Source organism: Lissotriton vulgaris, chromosome 2_1 (genome assembly GCF_964263255.1).
Source record: "Lissotriton vulgaris chromosome 2_1, aLisVul1.2, whole genome shotgun sequence".
NCBI classification, from domain to species: Eukaryota; Metazoa; Chordata; class Amphibia; order Caudata; family Salamandridae; genus Lissotriton; species Lissotriton vulgaris.
Window position 1 is genome coordinate 1,190,945,908 of NC_141687.1, and position 21,172 is coordinate 1,190,967,079.

Consider the following 21,172-nt stretch of genomic DNA (forward strand, 5'->3'; position numbering starts at 1 on the left):
TTACAGCCCATGGTAGCAAAGTAACCAACCCGGTCCAAGACTATAATCTAGACCCTTGCACATTTTGCTAATCTATATTCCCCCCAAATGTGTTGGACAGAGATCCATTTAGTAGTATCGAAGGGCTCTTGTCCTTAACTGAGATCGCACCTTTACACTTCAGCATGGAAGATACCACACTTGCTATAGCTGCCATTAAGACATCTAATCGCTTCGCTGCGGACGGAATTCCCCTCCGCTGCTGGAGAATTCCACATGTGCGTGGTTCGGACGGCCCACAGCCGTACTTCGTACATGCCCAGCATGACATCAGACGGCCGTGGGCCGTCCGACACATGGAAGCACTAAGACCTGGTTAAGATACCAGGTGACCTCCTGGAAAGGAGGGAGATTTTCCTGATTCATAAAAAGGGTAGTAGGGACGATCCCGCTAATTAGAGACCTATAAGTCTGATAGATATAATGCAAAAGGTTTATGCCAAGCAAATCTTGGATAAGTTAAATGATTGGATGAGCGAAAAGGATGTACTTTCACCATGCCAGGCGGGTTTCAGAAGGAAAACCAGCACGATAGATCAAGTTTTTGGACTTGTAACTATAGCCTGGAAATACACTTAAGGCCTGATGTAGGTAAATAGTATTTACCGATTCTAAAATACCGAATTTTACTGATTCGGTATTTCAGAATTGGTAAATGCTTTGTAGCAAAAAATTCAGTAAAAATTACTGAATCGTTAAGATTCGGTAATTACCGAATCGGTATTGACCGATTCGGTAAGCATGTACGTGTGCCACATGGCACAGTTGAAAATGCACTGATTTGCATTTTCAAAGGTATTCCTTATTTACCAGCAACTTATAGTTGGTGGTAAATAACGAATCCTAAAATGGGAAAAGCACTCATTTGAGTGCTCCCTACACGGTAATTTACAGATTCGGTATTTTAAGGAATCGGTAATTTACTGATTCCTTAAAATACCGAATCAGTAAATTACTGAATTTGCAATTTAGGCCCCCTACATCCCAAATGCTCAATACCGGTCGGTAACAGCCGAAATTCGGTAATTTTGGCCGTTACTGACGGTATTGGGCCACCTACATCTGGCCACAAGGTTGTGAACCTGCCACTTATATTTTGCCTTTATTTATTTAAAGGCAGCATTTGACTCAATTCCTAGGGATCTATTATGGATAAACTTGCTGCAGTAGGGGGTACGTAAGAAGATTCTAGCCCAGCTTATTAGGTTTCATGGAGGCAATTTTGCAAAGGTCCGTTGGGGCAAAGGGGGGAAACTCACGAATGAGATACCGGTCAGGAGAGGTGTGCGCCAGGGCTGTGTCCTGGCGCCTACCCTGTTCCTTTTATATGTTAACAACATGATTCAGTTCCTCCAAAAAACCCAACACGATTCCCCAAAACTTGGAGGGACTCATAGTTGTGCGTTAACATTCGCAGACGATACCCTTTTGTTGTCCCAAACACCAAAGGGCTTACAAAATCTTTTAAATACCATTAATGAGTACTGCAAGCTAAAAGGTTTGGAAATAAATCCTGTTAAAGAAAAATACATATTCAACTTTGCATACCTGGGGGTAACCATAGATTCAAAACTTTCATGGAACCCACTGATAAAGAAATCAAAATCAATTTTATTGCAAAATTCAGCACTGATTGTAAAAAACAATACACAACTATGACAAAGGCCGTTACTCCGACTCTAGACATTTGTAAGTCCAGAGCCCTAACTGCTGCTCTGAATGGCTCAGAGTTGTGGGGCGGGGAAAACCTCTCCCCTTTAATTGTGGGGGAAAATAGGGTTTTAAGAAGGTTCATGGCCCTTTCCCAAAATACCCCTATAATCCCTTTTATGTATGACCTGGGTAAAAAACGACTAGAACACAAGGCGATCTGGATGACCCTGTCATACTGGGTTAGAATCTGGACCACTGTGGAACTAGAAACATACAGACAAACACTGAGTAAGTTGCTGGCACTTGATACTCATGTCACTTTTCCCTGGTTGGCTCATATCCGCAAGTGGCTTTTTGACTTAGGTCTAAGCAGATTCTGGGTAAATCCGAGTCTGCTGACGCCTGATTCAAAGCGTGAAATTAAGACCATTTACTGGAATTTTATTTGGCATAAAGTGACTTTAAACAGCACATCAGGAACTCTTACAACACAATTCCTAATGTTTAAAACAACTCCCTGTTTTGAGTCGTTTTTAGATGAAATTGAACCCTTACTGCCAAAGTCATTATATCTGAAGTTCAGATATGGTACGCTCCAGATATGTTTTATTCTTCTGCCCTGCATATGTAAATACCAGAAGAAAATGGATCAAACCATTGGGCAGAAGTTTGAATGGTAGAAAATACAATAATATGTTGTGAATAATAAAAACTGATAGCTCTATGTTCATTGTATTCGGCGTTAGTAGATTCCTACTGGCCATTAATTTCATAAGGAAAAAGAAAGGGCTTAACATACAAAAAAATAAATAAAAATATATTTTAACATAGGGGCTGATCTCTGCATCAGTGTAATTTGCATTCGGGTACAAGGATGTGTAATATAAACTGTGAACCCTTTAGTAGAATTGATGGCAGTTTTAACTAGAATGTATTTATCGATATCATTAAAGCATTTTTTAGCATTTTATTGATCGTGTATTTTTTATAGAATTCTCCGTAAATTTACACTTTGCACCTTCTGGAATTTTCCACAAAAAATTTTAAATAGGGAACTAAATCTCAGCGATATGATGAATTGAAGATTTGCAATTGTGTAACTATAGTGTACCGCCAGAAAATTATGATGTTGCTAACTGTAAATAATGAGAGGATCAATGTATTTGTATGTGTTTATAAGAAATGTTTTATACTATTTTAATAAAGCTTTGATGATTCTGTGAATCGAAAAAAGATCTTTTGAATTATTTAAATTATGTCCACAGCACCTTCACTACTGAAAAAATTATTCTGAAACTTCACTCCACTTTAGGACAGTGATCTTATTTTACCCAAAACTGAAAAGTGTATTATTGATCTATGTTTTCAAGGCCTACCTTAACATGAGTCTTTTTATTGCTCTTTGAATGCAACTTAAATAGTGTAAGAACCGAACCCTTTCCTCAACTGCGTGTTGCAGCTGCAATTTAAATAAAATCGCTAAACTCAAAAAGTCAATAAATGTTGCAAAAAGTATCCAAACTCACTCCAACTGCAGCTGTGAAGAGTATTTGTTATATATTTTAATGCAGTATTAAATAAGAAACATGAGCTTTCAAATTTTCATGTACACGTTTTTAATACACAACAAAAAGACCTGAGCCATTTTCAGCAAGGGAAATTATTTCTTTCTCCTATGAATGAATGAATGAATGAATGAATGAATGAATGAATGAAATAGAACTTATAAAGCGCAATGGCTACCCTGAGGCCTCCCAGCGCTGCGGACTAACACAGAAAGACATAAAAGGAGAGGATTAGTTGCATTAATTGAAAAGAACAGTTTTTAGGAGCTTTCTAAATGACAGCGGGTTAATCGAATTCCGCAGGTATAGTGGGAGGGTGTTCCAGAAATTGGCAGCGTTACGGGAGAAGGAGGCCCGCCCCATCCAGCTTTCCTTATTCTGTGTGTGGCGACTATAAATGAAGACATAGAGCTGAGGTCTCTGGGAGGTTGATAGGGGGTAATCATGAATTGGATTGTCACTGGGCCCTTCTTCCAGAAGACCCTGAGAATCAGGCACATTGCCTTAAACTGGATCCTTGCCTTGATTGATAGTCAATGGAGGCTCCATAGTGCAGATTTCGCAGATTGCCATCGGGGAACCTGAAGGAGCATGCAAGCAGCACGGTTCTGAATGATCTGGAGCTTATGGATGGTGGCTTGGGGGGCTCCCAGATAGAGGGCATTCCAAAAGTCCAGGCGAGAGAGGATGAGGGTTGAACCATGATCCTTCTCGCCTGGAAAGGGAGAAGGGGAAGGATCTTGTGGAGCATCCTCAAGAGGCTGTAGCAGGTGGCTGAGATTTTAGCGGCCTGGTGATTAAAGCGGAGCGAGCGTTCAAGCCACACGCCAAGGCTCTTAATCAGAATCTTCGGATCTGGTGCAGGACCGAGGCAATTAGGCCAGAGCAAAACAGGATCGAAGGGGGGTGAGTTGCCCAGGAGCTTAAGCTCGGTCTTATCCCAGTTCAGCTTGAGGCAAGAGAGTTCCATTCATTTGGCAACTTCCTCTAGGCACAGGCCTAGGGTTCTAGATGACCTCTCGGGTGTTTCAATGCAAACACGAGCTGCGTGTCATCTGCATATGTGATGATTTTAATGCCAAATGGTTGGACGATCTCTGCCAGGGGTCTAATATAGATGTTAAACAGCGTGGGGCTCAAGGAGGAGCCCTGAGGAACCCCACAGCTGAGAGACAGCCATTTGGAGACATCTCCCTCAAAAACCTGAAGGAACCAGTCGTTGAGAAAGGATTGTAGCCATGTTATAGCCCTGCCGGTCACTCCCACACTCTTTAGCCGAAGAATCAGAGTGCCATGGTTGACAGTGTCGAAAGCGGCACTGAGGTCAAGGAGGATGATCACTGCCGTGCCTCCCTGATCCAGTATCCGCCTCGCTTCCTCAGTTACTGCTAAAAGGACAGTCTGGTCCCTAATTGAGGGCGAAAACCAGTTTGGGACTGATGATGAAGATCGTTGGATTCCAGAAAATCTACTAGGGTAGTATTTATATGTTTTTCCAGAATCTTACTCATCCAGGGAAGGAGCGAGATGGGACGAAAGTTGGCTAAATTAGACTGGTCAAAATTAGGTTTCTTTAAAAGGGCCTTTACCAGTGCGCATTTCCATGCGGGGGGAACCGTTCTGGAAGAGATGGAGGAGTTGACAAGATCAAGGATTACAGGGCGAATGGTGTCGGCAGCTAAAGCCCAAGTTACTCACTTGTGTTACTCACTTGTGTAACATTAGACATGTAACATGAGACATTAGTTAGTGATAGATTCCTTACCTTAGAATATTCCCAGGCGTCAGGCTGGATCCAGAAAGTTTTTCTGTTCAGCAGTACCTCTGCGCACCAGTAGGTGGCGTTCTGCGGCTCCGCGTCCGTCACTGGCGTCGTAGGCGCCGAGATGATGTCACGTAGAGGTCTTAGGCGTCCCCATGAGTGCTGACGTCAGTTCGATGCGCAACTATTCCGCTCCGAAACGCAGAGACATGCAAGGAACTGACCCTTGGTGCATAAAACTGGGGCCCTAAAAAAGGGATGACCTTAACCCTAGTAATCAGTTTGCAGAACACGGAGGATGGGCGGGCGGTCAGGAATCTATCACTAACTAATGTCTCTTACAGATCTATCTTTACACAAGTGAGTAACTTGTGCATCTGAAAGAGACACGTTAGTGATAGATTCCTTACCTTAGAATACATACCCCAGCAATACCAACCCCGGAGGAGGGTCTGCGAACAGGATCACACCAGAAAGTCACAGAGCACAGAACTGCCAAAGAAGCTGTCTCTCGGGACCTGACTGTCAAGGCAGTAGTGCTTGGTAAACGTGTGCAGCGAGGCCCACGTAGCTGCCTGACAAATGTCCTGCAAGGGAACGCCACGTCCCAAAGCAGTAGTGGCTGCAGTCGTCCTGGAAGAATAGGCACGCAGCCCCACAGGAGACTCCTTCCTGGCCAAGGAGTAACATGCTTTGATGCACAGAACGACCCACCGGGAGATGGTCCGTTTGTGCACCGCCTGACCTTTTTTGGCACCCACGTAGCCAACAAAGAGCTGATCATCCACCCGGAACTGCTGTGTACACTTGCAGATAGAATGTGAGCGCACGTTTTGGGTCTAGACGGTGGAGCCTCTACTCTTCACTGGAAGGATGCAGAGGCGGAAAGAAGGTGAGCAAAGTGATGGTCTGCCCGATGTGGAAGGGCGTGACAACCTTTGGCAAAAAAGAAGGACGAGTCCTTAGAACCACCTTGTCCGGATGAACAGAAAGGAAAGGAGGTTTAGAAGAAAGAGCCTGGAGCTCACTCACTGGTCTGGCAGAGGTGATAGCTACCAGGAAAGCTGTCTTGAGAGTAAGAAGACGTAAGGGACAGTTATGAAGGGGCTCAAAGGGAGAACATCAGAAAAGTCAAAACAAGATTCAAGTCCCACTGAGGCATTATGAGGGCACCGGTGGAAACGTATGCGTAATGCCTTTAAGAAAACGGTTAACAACCGGAGACTTAAAAAGAGAAGGCTGATCTGGAAGCCATAGAAAGGCAGGGATGGCCGAAAGATAACCTTTGATAGTGCCCAGAGCAGAGCCCTGCTGGGCCAAAGAGAGAAGGAACAGAAGAACCTCAGAAAGCGGGGCAGAAAGGGGATCCACAGGCTTTGCTGTGCACTATGCCACAAATCTGTTCCACCTGCAGGCGTATACCGTCTTAGTGGAGGGACGTCTGGCTGCCAGAATGCCATCACAGACTTTGGGAGGAAGATCGAAAGGTGTCAACTGTCGCCGTTCAATCTTCACGCACAGAGGTGGAGGCTGGACAGGTTCGGGTGAAGGACCGTCCCCTGCTGCTGTGACAGAAGATCCTCCCGAAGAGGCAGACGGATCAGGGGATCGATGCTCATACTGAGGATCTTGCGATACCATACTCTTCGAGCCCAGTCCGCAGCCACAAGAATGACTTGGGCCCGGTCGCTCCTGATCTTCTTCAGCACTCTGGGCAGAAGTGGTATAGGAGGAAAGGCGTACAACAGACCGCAGCTCCACTCGAGACGAAAAGCGTCTCCGAGCGAGCGCCGCTTTGGAAATTCCAACGTGCAGAACTGATGACATTGCACTTTCTCGTCGGTGGTGAATAGATTTAACCAGGGCTCTCCCCACTGCAGAAAGAGACTTTGCACCACGTCCGAGTTCAGACGGCATTTGTGATCCACCATGCACCGGCGGCTGAGTTCGTCCGACCTGGCGTTCAGAGAACCTGCCAGGTGTTGAAGCATCAAGGTAATGCCTTGACGTTCCAGCCATGTCCAGAGGCGCAGAGCCTTCTGACATAGGGTCCACGACCCCACCTCGCCCTGTTTGTTGCAATACCACATAGCGGTGGTGTTGTCCATGTACACCTGCACTACACTTCCCCAGACAGAGGGAAGGAATGCCTTCACTGCAAGCCAGATCGCCCGCAGCTCCAGAGAGTTGATATGGAGTCGGGACCCCACCGGAGACCAGTGGCCTCTGATCTACGCCTCTCCCATGTGGCCTCCCAATCCCAGGAGGGACGCATCCGTCACCACTGTGTGCTCCGGTTGGGGAAGGGAGAGGGATCTGCCACTGACCCAATCGCGATTTGTGAGCCACCACTGCAACTGTCGTGCAGCACCCTCCGAGATCTGGACATGATCCGACAGGTTGCCCTGATGCTGTGCCCACTGGAACTTCAGGTCCCACTGCAGAGCACGCATATGCCATCTGGCATGCGTCACTAGCAGGATGCAGGATGCAGGAAGCCATCAGGTCCAGAAGCCGGAGGGTCATCCTGCTGAAAGCCGGGATAGAGGCTGAAAGAGCAGAACCATAGCCTGAATATCCCAGACTCGCTGCTCGGGAGGATAAACCCGAAACAGCGTCGAATCCAGAATCGCTCCGATGAAGGGGAGCTTCTGAGAGGGACTCAGGTGCGACTTCGGCACAATGATGGAGAACCCAAGCAAGTGCAGGAGGTCGGCCGCAGTCTGGAGTTTAGTGACGACTGCCTGGGGCGAGCCCGCCTTCAACAGCAAGTCGTCAAGGTAGTGGAAGACTGACACCCCTGACCTGCGCAGATGAGCTGCGACCACCGCCTTCACCTTCGTGAACACCAGAGTGGCACTGGTAAGGCCGAAGGGGAGCATGGCAAACTGAAAATGCTCCTGGCCTACCGGTGAGCCGCCAGGACGGAGATGTGGAAATAGGCGTCCTTCAAGTCTAACGCCACCATCCAGTCTCCAGGGTCCAGGGCAGCCAGGACCTGAGCCAGAGTTAGCATCTTGAACTTCTCCTTCCGGAGGAAGCGATTGACGTCCGGGAGGTCCAAGATGGGGTGTAGGCCCCCCTTTTACTTCTTGAGGACCAGAAGTAGTGGGAATAACAACCACTCCCTACTTCCTGACCGGGAATGCGCTCGATAGCCCCCTTTGCCAAGAGGGCTGTGACTTCCTGAAGAAGTAGAGCCAAATGATCCCCCGACATGCGGTGGTACCGAGGTGGCATGGCCGGAGGGAAGGACAGAAAGGGGAGCGAGTAACCGTGACAGATTATCTGCAGCACCCACTTGTCCGAGGTAATTTCGCGCCAGTGGCGAAGGTGGTGATGTACCCTGCCACCCACCGGCGTGGGTTGCTCCCTGAAGCTCGGATTAGGAAGGCTTAGAGGCGGAAGCAGCGAGGGTGGAGGTGGGCTGACCCGCTCGCTGGTTACCAGACCCGCCCCTGCGAAAGCCACTGCTGCAGCCACGCTGGGGCTGGTTCTGCACAGGCTTAGCGGAGGAGCGTGCTTCGGTGAACTTACCCTGGCCACAAAAGGAACGAAACCCAGACGTGGCAAGGGCCTTCGTGGTAAGACCCAAAGACTTGGCCATGGCGCGCGAGTCTTTAAAGCGCTCCACAGCATTGTCCGCCTTGTTCAGTGGAACGCAACCAGGCATGGCGACGCAACGCCACCGTCGTAGAAATCGCCCTGCTCAACGAATAAGCAGTGTCCAAACCACACCGGATGGCAAACTTCGCCAGATCCTTGACCTCCACAATCGCTTGGGAAATGACAGACTGGACCTCCTCAGAGCACTGAGGCAGAACCTCTGTCACCGAATCCCACAATGCGTGGGAGTAACAGCCCAATAAGAGGGCGGTATTAACCCATCTCAACCCCAAACAGGCTGAGGAGAACAACCTCTTGCCATATTGGTCCAGCCTCTTGGAGTCCTTATCCAGCGAAGCTGAGGGAAAGGCACTCTGTGATGTCGAGGCCTGAATGACCAGGCTCTCAGGCGTGGGGTGAGTGGTCAAGAAGGCGGGATCACCAAGCACCGGACGATGGCGCCTAGCGACGTTCTTATCCACCAGTGCCCCCGAGGCCGGCCGCAACCAAGTACCCAAGAGGACCTCAGTAAGGGCCTCATTGAAAGGGAGCAGCGGCTCCGACTACGTAGACGCCGTCTGGAGCACCTCCGTAAGGAGGTTGGTCTTAAGGGCCACCGTAGGGAGGTCGAGATGGAGAGCCTCTGTGGCGCGCCGCAGCACCATAGTATAGGAAGCGCCTTCCTCCATAGTAGGGGGAGGCGAGGCAAACCCCAGGTCAGAAGACACATCAAGTTCACCCACATTTTGAAGGTCACCCACCCAATCCTGCTCGGAGTCACACTGCCGCGCGAGGGGGGTCCTCGGAGCCGGAGAGGGGGTCAGCAGCGCCGGGAGCGGCAGCTGCGCCAGCGCCGCATCCCAACGTGGATCCCAAGCTGGAACAAAATGGTCCGGGAACCGGGGTAGGGGCGAGATAAACGGCACCCAGTGCGGCACCTGTGGCGGAGCCAGGGGTGGCGCTGGGGCCAGAGCCAAGGGTGGCGCCGGGGCCGGACCCAGCGGTGCTGCACCTTGTGGCGCCGGGGCCCGAGCAGAGGGCGCTGGATCCAGTGGCAGAGGCGGTGCCGCAGGGCCAACAGGATCTGGACATGGGACCGCGAGGACTGCGAGGCCCGCAGGCGTGCCGGTGGGAGCTCGAGCCCTTAACAGGCGGTCCATGGCAGCAAGAAACTCTTGCACCTGTTCGGGAGTTGCCGACAGACCCGGGTATAGCGGGTAGGAGAGCTACAGGGGCGGAGCGCCTTTCCCCCAAGTCCGCCTCTAGGGAGCGACGGTACGTGCTCAATCCTTATCTGCGCTTTCGGCGCGGAAAAAGAAAGAACTGACGTCAGCGTGCATGGGTGGCGCCTAAGTACTCTCCGTGACGTCATCTCGGCGCCTACGACGCCAGTGACGGACGCGGAGCCGCAGGACGCCACCTACTGGCGCGCAGAGGTACTGCTGAGCAGAAAAACTTTCTGGATCCAGCCTGACGCCTGGGGATATTCTAAGGTAAGGAATCTATCACTAACGTGTCTCTTTCAGATATCAGGGGTAGAGGAGAGGCGGGGTCAGTAGGGGAGCTCGACTTTATTTTTGCCATGACCGAGTCCAATGGGGCAAATCCAAAAGGGGGAATTACCCTAATGAAATTTGTGTTCCGGCAAGTGGCTCCAAGGTCGGTGTCATAGATTGTTGATTCTGAAAGGCCGGAAGGAACATGTAAATGTTATGAATTTTCTGTTGGAAAAATTCAGCCAAGGTATTACACCTTGTGAAAGCCCCCTCTGATGTTGGCTGCTTTTGAGGCAGATTGGAGAGGGTTTTTGGCTATTTGAAAAATGTCTTTGGGGGAGTTTGCCACTAGAATGAGTTTCTCCTCATAAAAGGCAGCTTGGGCAGATTTAATTTCAGCTTTATATTATCTGATTGCCTCTCTATATTTAAGTTTCCTGGAAAGAGAATAATTTTGTCTCCAGGAACGTTCAAGTCTTCTACTCTATTGTTTTAGTTCTCTTAACCTTTGAGAGAACCAGGGAGCAGTCTTCAGCCTGCCTTGTTTGTGGGTGGGTCTCTTAGGAAGAACTACATCAAGGGAGCTTTGGATCTAATTGTTAAACTTTTCGTTGGCCACAATGGGGTTCGGGTCGCTAGCTGGTTTACTCGCTTCAAGAACAGAAATCCAGAGCTCAGTGGGGAGGTTTGACCAGTTCCGTTCCAGAGCCGAGATCATATTAGGGGCGAACGTGGATCCATGGACTTCCCAAGTTAAGACGATTAAAAAGTGATCCGACCAAGGAAGTGGAGTGGGGGTGCCAACAGTGAGCTCTCGTAAATTACTTAAAACAGGATCGAGTAGATGACCTTTGATATGTGTAGGGTTAAGCACTCTCTGAGTAAGCTGAAGTGCAGAGAGATTGGATAACAGTTAATTGGCCGAGTAGTCTGAGGGGTCATCTAAATGGAGATTAAGGTCCCCAAGCACAGTAAAATTAGATGGTGTACAAGCTAAGTTGGAAACAATGGTGGAAAGGGCAGTAGGGAATTGGCCTGGTGGGCGGTAAATCAGCAGACTAGAAGATACTGTTATTGTGACCAGCAAACAAACTAATAAAAATAACCACCGAATGTAACCTGAACTAAATAAATAAACAGAACTGCTGAAACCATTACTTTCTGCTGATACAACATACCACAAAACCTTTAAATGAATTATAACTGAGACAGAACCACCAAATCTCCAAGGACCGGACCCAACCACCTCCTCTGCATACTCCCCAACAACCGCCCTGCACAAAAAACATGCCGTCAAGCTCTGGGATCTGCTTGACACCTCCGCCCCAGACGTGACCTTCCTGACCGAGACCTTGTGGAACGGCGCCCGACGTCGCCATAGCCATCCCGGACGGCTACAAGATCACCCGCAGGGATCGCGCCAACGGAACGGGAGGAGGAATAACCATCGTCCACAAGTCCACCCTCAAGGTCGCCACCCATGCAGACGTCACCGTCAACACCGCCAAACACCTGCACTTCCGGATCCACACCGACCCCAACACCACCCTCAGAGGAACACTCATCTACAGACCCCCTCCGGACCACGGGCTCAGTTCAGCGACTCCATCGCCGACCTCTCCAGCACCCACGCACTCGCCTCCACGGACTACAACCTCCTCGGGGACCTGAACTTGCACCTCGAGAACAACAACAATGCCAACTCCACCACCCTGATCGACAACCTCGCCAACCTCGGCCTCAAACAACTTGTCACCGCGCCCACCCACGCCGCCGGCCACACGCTGGACCCCGTCTTCTCCACAGGCACCCACATCGCCTTCAACCACACCACCGAACTCCACTGGACCGACCACCGCTGCATTCATTTCACCTTCAAGAAACCAACCACGCACCACCGCACCCAACAGCTGCCTCGCCGCTGCTGGAGCAAAGTCACCGAAGACCGACTGATCACCACCCTCACCCAGAACACACCCACCGACCCCACCAACCCAGACGCCGCAGTCCGCAACTTCAGACAATGGATCGACGACTGCGCCAACACCCTCGCCCTGCTCAAGAAACCCTCCAACAGCCACGCCAGCAAGAGAGCCACCTGGTTCACTGACGAGCTCCAGACCTCCAAACGCGCATGCCGGAAACTGGAGAAAATATGGCTCCACGAACGCATACCGGACAACCACACAGCCCACAAGGACGCCACCCGCAGACATCACCACCTCATCAGATTAGTCAAGAGATCCTCCTTCAAAGACCGCTTGGACAACAACGCACACGACAGCAAAGAGCTCTTCAGCATCGTAAAGGAACTCTCCATCCCCAGCGCCAACACCAACGACATCCCGCCCTCACAAGAACTGTGCAACTCACTGGCCACCTTCTTCCACCGCAAGATCGCTGACATCCACGACAGCTTCAACACCACAACCGCCCAACTATGCCAGACTCCACCTCCCCTGTGAACACCACCAGCGCCATCCGCCAGACCTCCTGGTCCAACGACGACAAGACACGCAAGGTCATGAACTCCGTCCACACAGGATCGCCGTCAGACCTGTGCCCACACCACGTATTCAACAAAGCAGACGCAGCCATCGCACCCCAACTACGGAAGATCCACAACATCTCCTTCGAAACAGCGACATTCCCGGAAAGCTGGAAACACACCAAAATCAACGCCCTCCTCAAGAAGCCCAAGGCAGACCCCAAGGACCTCAAGAACTTCCGGCCCATCTCCCTGCTCCCGTTCCCGGCAAAGGTCATCGAGAAAATCGTCAACAGGCAATTGGCCCGCCACCTGGAAGACAACAACATCTTGGACCCATCCCAGTCTGGATTCAGACGAAACCACAGCACCCAGACAGCCCTCATCGCTGCCACAGACGACATCAGGTGTCAACAAGACAACTGCGAAACATCAGCCCTCATCCTCCTGGACCTGTCGGTCACCTTCGAAACGGTCTGCATTTTGAAACAGCAGATGATCATATTCATTGATGAAATAATAAAAAATAAAAAATAAATCACGATTTTCGCCACATCTCTCCTGCATGCAATGTTTGTAGGATAAACATTTCTGGCTGGCAAACAAATAACAAGCATTGGCAAAGGCAATAGATCTGGTGTTGGCTGATAGCCTTATTGCTTTGTCAATGTTTTTCTTTTGTTATTGGTTTTTGCAAAAAGTTGCTGTCGAGGAAGCTAGCAGGCCCTTGTCAATAAAAAAGAAAAAAAAGGCTAAAATCTAAAATATGTTTTTCGCTATAAAAAGCACACATTGACACAGCAGTTCCTAGCACTGAAGTTGACTACCTTGTGTGTGCACATTCTTCTTGTGAAAGGGGAGAATTTAGCCAATGGCTGAAGTGACCCATTTTCCCAAGCTGTAGTGGGCAGAAGTAACATTTGAATTAAACAATAACAGACAAGTGCATGAAGAGTGCTGGCTGAAACCCCTTATAAGTAAATATATAATAAAAATAATTATAGTAAAAACAAAACGTCTTGAATAACAGCATATCTAAAAAGAAGGAACAGTAAACAACCTTAGGAAGGCAAAAAAGACAGAGATAAAGCTTAGCAACAGACAAATAGGAAGTAGAAACAGAGATCTAGGGAGAGGATGAGGTCAACGAGGAGAATTTCTAAGGGATGTTATAAAGCAGTTTTAGTCACCTGTGCAGTTTCCCGTTCATGTTCTTCAGCAGTGGACCATACTTGTGGATCTTCATCCTTCGCATCCATACTCCTCCCTTAGGCCGGGTGATTGCAACTGGCAGTGTGGGTTATTGGACAAAGCCACAAGATTTCGGATTCACCACCCTTTTGTGTCTCCTCTCACAGGACAATGAGGTTTTCGAAGACATGGCTGTCAACAAGACAAAGGAGCAGCAATGGTTAACCAAATTCAAATATGGTACTTTCTCACCTGCAATAGCTCGAATAACATTTTAGGCAAAAAGTAAACACTGCAGTGCTTATGGAATTTCTGAACATCAGTGGCAAACAGATTCTGCGGGCACCCAGTGCTGAAACCTCTGCTTCCGCACAACAGCTCTACAGCTTGTAAGGGATATCTGTCTAACACCTGGTGGACTAGAGTATACTAAGATTAAGCTAACAAAAGGGCATGCTTGAATCAAGTTCAGAAGCCAGATGCAACACAGAGAAGAATGGAGACCACAGAAGCACCATCGAAAAACACTACACCAGCCTTTGCTTTAAAAACACTACGTGTGTATAGCATATGTGTTACATCCTGCTTTCATTTCTTCTTTGTCCTTCCTTAGTGTTTCTCATTTCCATCTCTGCATGTCTCTATGATGTCATCTGTGTTCCAATTGTATTTGCTTGAAAGCTGGAACAGTTACATCTGGAGGCTGAGCTGAAGTCCATCTGCTCCTGGTGGGGTCTTTTCTATCATTATATAATCTTATTCTATTTATCTACCTGACCTGATTTTATTCTACAATAAACCTAAATTGTTACATCTACTGGATTTAAGGACTTCAATTTATTACAAATTTGGCGACGAGGGTGGGATTGTAGTCAATCATGGGGCATATTTTTACTGAACGTTACGACAGATTAGCAGAGTTGAAGACCAAAAACACAGTGTGCAGATGCACAAGAATCAGCATTCATCATTATAGTAGGAGTAACTCTGAAATTATACTATCCTGCAAAATCCCCTCAGTTACATAAAATGTGTAAGTATTTCATGGTACAGAATCCATATCACAGAGCAAAAATACAGCTCTTAAAACATACAACAATATGAACACATGTTTCATGATGGTTGAGGTGTTTAGTTATACTACAGTCAGATAGTATCGTCCTTAATGTGAGAGCCATGTTTATGCTCAACGTATGTTGAGGAGCTCTGTAATTTCTATTCAGATTTCTGGTGTGTTAGTTATTCGATGGAGTGAGCCATTTTTTATGCTCAACGTTGTTTGAGGTGCTCAAGTGTTTTATTTAAATCCGTTGTGGATTGCATGTTTGACATGTGCATGGGATGTGTACATGTGTATTTTTGAAGGGGGCCACATTTTGTGCTCATTTATTGAGGTGCTCCATTTTTCATTGTATTTTTATGTGTTTACGGCTTGCATCTTAGGATGAGCCATGTTCATGAGATTTCATTATTTTGAAGAGTTCTAGTTTTTTTTTGCTGAACCACAATGTGCTCTAACTTTGTTAGAGGTGTTCAGGTATTCAGGATGTGTGAGAGTGAAAGTTGTTCTATACTAGGATGTGTACCGCTTTAGAGGAGGAGTTTCATTTATTTTCAATGTGAAGAGCCGCAGGTTGCTATCTTTGATGTTTAAAGAGCCGCTGGGGTTGCTCTTTCGTAGAATTTCTTGTGTTCGCTATCTTTTATCTAGTTATTGAACCACTTTTAAGTGCTCTAAGTTTAGAGGTGTTCATATTGTTGTATGTTTTAAGAGCTGTATTTTTGCTCTGTGATATGGATTCTGTACCATGAGGGTTACACTATTTTCTATTGTACTTTCGCTTTTTGTTGTTCTATCTCTTTCTTTTACTTTACCATAATTCTTCCTGTGTATATGCTATATGTTCTATTATCAATGTTTTATTCTCTTTTGTTTTCTTATCTTATTTTATTTTGTCAAGGGGGGAGATGTGTTACATCCTGCTTTCATTTCTTCTTTGTCCTTCCTTAGTGTTTCTCATTTCCATCTCTGCATGTCTCTATGATGTCATCTGTGTTCCAATTGTATTTGCTTGAAAGCTGGAACAGTTACATCTGGAGGCTGAGCTGAAGTCCATCTGCTCCTGGTGGGGTCTTTTCTATCATTATATAATCTTATTCTATTTATCTACCTGACCTGATTTTATTCTACAATAAACCTAAATTGTTACATCTACTGGATTTAAGGACTTCAATTTATTACAATAAGCTGGTAATTAGTAGCTCCATTTTGAGGATATCGCTCTAGTCTAAAGACCAGCACGTATGCATGGACCAGTGATTTAACACAACACATAAAAGAGTGAGTTAATAAATCCTTATTTTGATTGCAGATCTTGCCTTTTTTAAATTACAGATTAAAAAAAGCTCTCAAACTGCGAGAGTAATTGCCATGGATTAAGGATTTTGTGTTGAGCCCACAGATTCTAGACGATTGCCGACTCTCAGGTATGATTAGTCTAATAGGCAATACCCATAGGAGCTACTTAGATGTAGACAATATTGTAATGCTAAGGAAGGAACCAGCACAATGCTCAAGGAGAACTATTGCTAGGCAAAGTCTAAATATGCTGTGCTGATTTCTTTCTGTAAAACACAGAATTCTTAAGTACCCAGATTCCTAAATTCCCTTCAAAATGTTGGACATTTTTCAAATTTTAGACAGGTTTCTGAAATTTCAGAAACATCACAGAGAAGCGGGAATGACTAGGGCCAAGGAGGAGTTGCCATAGTAGCAGCTATCAACACAGACAAGCAACATTCAAGGCACTGGGTAAGATACTCATTAATAATCCCCATTGTCTGATCTCGATTGCTGGTTGAGTTGAGCTGTCAGCACTTAATTAGTAAATATATACAGGAAAGCTACACAGCCCAAATTACTCAGTCACATACTGACTGCTATCCTCTCCTATAAATCAATTTTGGAAGCATGCGTTTACTATTAGGCATGCTAAGTATCAGGACATACCAAGGCTGCTGAGAGATGTGTAGGAGGAAGATGAATAGGGTAACTATAATCTTTACGTTAGGACTCCCAAATGCAGTTTAGGACGGAAGTGCTGCAAAGGGGACAAAGACCCAACATATTTCAACAGCATTTTATAAACATCCATGAACTGTGAAATGTATATAAATTAATACAAGTGTGCAGTTGAAATACTTTACTATTTTTTTCTTACTTTTTTTAAACATTTGTTTATTGAGGTATTCAAAATAACATAGGTCATATAGTTTAGTGGCATACAAGGATGTAATACACATGAGCAGGAACTCTACGAGGGGTCAACATGCCGTAATCAGTCCATGACCGTAAATCAAATAAATAAAAATAAACATAGAAGAAGAAATAATATAACTCCAGCATCACCGTGCGCCCGCAGCAGGTGCAGGTGAAAGAACACCAACAATGAAAGGCCTTTACATTTCCTATATGTGGAGAAAGAGGCTGAGGGAAGGGAGGAGAACCAAGAGATAGGCGTGACCGTGGAAAGGAGGGCGGAAGTCACACCAAACCACCCAGATGTTAACATACAAACTTTTCGGAGGGGTCTCTCCTCATGGGCCATGGACTCGGGCTTCTCCCAAGCGGTTTATCTGAGTGAGGGTGTGTCAATGAGTCCTATAAACCAGTCAGCGTCTGGTTGGGCAGCAGCAGCATGGCAGATCAGTGGTGGATCCTCCCTCCAGCGGTCATCAGAAATCATCTTCCCCATCAATGTCATGGTCTTCTAGTTTAGTAATCATACTACCCCACATCTCAATGTCCAGCTCTGCATCGTTGTCTGAATGGACTATTCGGGAGTCTACATACCTCAGCCACTGTCCACTCTAGGAGATCAGATAGACATCTGGTCCATGTCGGAGGGGTCGGGCTCGCCCAATGTATAGCTATGAACCTCCGGGGTAATACTTACCCCAGCGGGGCAAATTTCTACTGCATTTATTTTCCTTCTTAGGAAGAGGAAATAGCACCAATAGGCAATGGCGGATCATAAGTTCTGCATTCACATGCTCTGTGTATTTAACACAGCACAGCATCCTAAAAAGCGCAAAGTATTGAACAGTTCCATGTGATGTCCGAAATCAGCCGGTACTACATTACAGCTTATACATCCCTGAGCAAGCTTTGCTGTGTCAGGTAAGCCTGATATATGTAAAAGAATTTAGTCAACTTAAACCTGGCATTACTAGCCACCACACGTACCTGTGCCAGGGTCCTCCTCCATTCAACGTCTGTAAGGGGGGATTCTTAATCCTCATCCCAAGCGGCCCTTAAGAGCTATATTAACCGGTCTGTCAGACTTCAGGGCTAGGTTTGGTCGAGATATAATACCTCTTGTGGACTCAGGGTCCAATATCACTTGCAACACATGGGATTCTCCCGGCTCCTCCGGGAATGTTGTTAAGATGTATCCAGTTGTGCACGAGATACTGTGTACTGTAAGATCTGCCCCTCAACTATTTCAAAGTGCATACCCATTTCTACCCAGGACGTGCAAACCTTGTTTAAGAAGAGATCTCATGTTCTTCTGCAGCCTCCAGGAAGCCACTTTGAGACATCGACGGAGACCTGTATGTGCACAAACAGGCATAGCCACCAAACTGGAAGGAGCTTTACCGAGGGCGCCTTTTGTATCACCTGTTTGACGGCCCTCTCGCATGCCGATGCCACCTGTGTGACTTAAAGTGGGGTACCTGCCGAAAGAGCACGACTACACATAAGCAACCTAATGCGATCAGCCAACACGACGTAGTCCGATAGGAGTTTTTTTTTCCTGTTGAAGCCTCTCTCGCACCACAGTGCAGCATATTGCAACAGACCGCCCGGATGATATAGTTTGAGCTCCGTTTACATACTTTTCTTTTTATTTATTGTTTGCACTGGTCTATGAAACAATAATTGATTTTTCACTGTTTCCATTATTTTACCTTCTCTTCCAAAAGGTACTTAAAAATATTCTTTTGTTTGTTCATATAATATTCTACATATTTGGACTGCAATCTAGGCATTATCGCACAGCCCAAATTCAGCATACAGTTGAGAGGTACAAGGGGGAATACAGGCAGTTTTGATTTAGATCTGTTGTGGTATCTCTTGGCATATATGACGCTTACGAGACAGATGAGCTAAACTACCAAACATAATTATCAAAGTATCTGGAAAAATGTGCAGAGTAGGGTAATTTTACATGTTTACCTTCCCATTACCTAGAGGTTGGGATATTCTCGAAATACAAAATGCACACTTACTTATACTCCACGATTATCACAATGAAACTTTAGCATTGTAGTGTTCTGTATGGAGCAAAGTGTACAAAGATTAGTGACAGATGAATTTTGAAAATCGTGAAAAAGGATTTGAACCGAGACTAGCCAATTTTAACGCAAATTAATCTATGGGTGACCACCAAAGATTGATGACCAGAATAGACGCAGAATCACAATCCTCTACTCTGTTTAGGAGGTAAAGGCCCAATCTACGAAAAGACTGAACAAAAAAGTGGCCGAAATTTTATTCACGAACGTTTTTGCAACCAGTCTTTGATTTTGTGATCCAGAGTATATGCACTAAATAAATGGTCACTACGCAAAACTGCCATGCCTAATGAACATTAATTTGGCAGGTGGCTATTTCCAACCCTTTATGATTAGCGACAAACCTAGGGATTGGGCCTGCAAGGTACAGAAGCCCACAATCCCTATGTTTGCATTCTCAAATTAGAAACTGCGTGTTTTTTTTTTTTTAAACAGGCCGTATTCCTTAAAGGGTCCACTGCCACTGTAACATTAAGTTAAAAAAATTCTCATTTGGGAAGCTTTTGGGGAAGCAGGCAGTAGTGTTTGACACTCGATATAATCCCCAAAGGGTAAAATAACTAACAAGGACAGCTTGCTCTTTGCAGATCTATCCCCCCTCCTTAGAGGAGCTGGTACCACTTTATTGGTTTGAGAGTGACATTACAAATCAATGATACATTTCATACCAAATCACAATGAGGTAACACTTCTTTCATGCCTCTTCCTAATTGTGATTTAGCAGAAGTTGTGAAACACCTTTTGCAATTCTGAAAAAGTTTTCTAGATTTCCAAAAGGTGTTCAGTAAAAAAATAATTTGTGGTTGCAAACCCTATGATTTTATGTATCACAGGGTTTGTGACTGTAAAATGTTTTAGTACATCAGGCCCAGGGAGAACGTCATGGTTACAGGAGAAAAGTAAACAGTTTATATGAAGATGTATGATGATCTATCACTCTGATAGTTTTGTAATATAAAAAAATATCGACTTAAGACAGTGTGGTAGACTTAACCTAAATGTGTCACCAAAGGCTTTGCGTTGATCCACTATTCTTATTCTATTAGCCCCCATATAATTCCTACAGTAGAAACTACTATATATTCATGTACAGAGAGCTAGGAGCTAGCTGAGGGCTGCTAAGATGCCTTCTATTTTGGGCAGCCTACTGTTGAATCACTCACTTTAATGCCTGCTCTACACATGGCAGTATAAAAATCCAAGATCTGCATATGGAGACTGAGAAGGTAAGCATTATCAGACACAACCATCCACGAAGATAAACAAGAAATCCTGTCTCAACAAAACCTGGAAAACTGCCTCAAGAAGATCACTGGAGTGGGATGCAATGAAAGCAGTGAGAGGTGCATACATAGGGAAGCTATGCATGGTATGCAAACGGATACAGGCAGAAATCGATAAGCTTTAAAAGGAGGTGGCTGTCTTGCAACAACAGTTCGTGAACAGGCAAGATTTAAGGGGCAATTAGAGTGCAAAAAAAACAGGAACGCAAAGAACAATAAGACAGGCTCAACAAATAATGCTACATCTCATACAGGCAGAAATTTTATAGAAAAGGAGATAGGTCAATCAGGATAATACCATGGCTACTATAGAGGGAACAAAAAAAGACAACCTATCCTGACAATATGAGATAAAACAGGGCAGTTATAGTACTATTAATAGAGACTAAACGAAACATTTCATGAATACTTAAACTATAAATCAGAACCATGTGATAGCCTCACAAAACGCTCAGAATTAAATGACTAAAATAAATGTATACCAACTGATATTAGAAACAAGCATTGGAAATGCAATAGGTCTCGCACCATTAGAGTTAGTGTTTTTAGAATTGTTTATGGGTTTTTTTTGTAAATGTTTAACATTTTTGTTTCCTGTAGCCAATGCTAAAGAATTACAAATAAAAAAAGCCATAAACATTTCTAAAAGCTCTAACTGTAATGGTCTGAGACCTATTGCACTGTGTGAGGGTGAGGGGTTGAGGGTGAGTGAGGGTGAGGGTGGGTGAGGG

General features: G+C 45.9%; 1 protein-coding gene across 2 annotated transcripts in view; it reads right to left on the reverse strand.

Moving 5' to 3' along the window:
* PRDM10 (PR/SET domain 10) overlaps positions 1-21,172 on the reverse strand; it is a 1,138,198-nt gene that overhangs the window by 979,647 nt on the left and 137,379 nt on the right. For both annotated transcript variants that reach the window (XM_086956905.1, XM_086956904.1), the window contains exon 2: positions 13,800-13,992. In XM_086956905.1, the coding sequence (XP_086813031.1) occupies positions 13,800-13,868 (69 nt within the window). In that variant the 5' untranslated portion in view covers positions 13,869-13,992. The remainder of the gene's footprint in view (positions 1-13,799; positions 13,993-21,172) is intronic.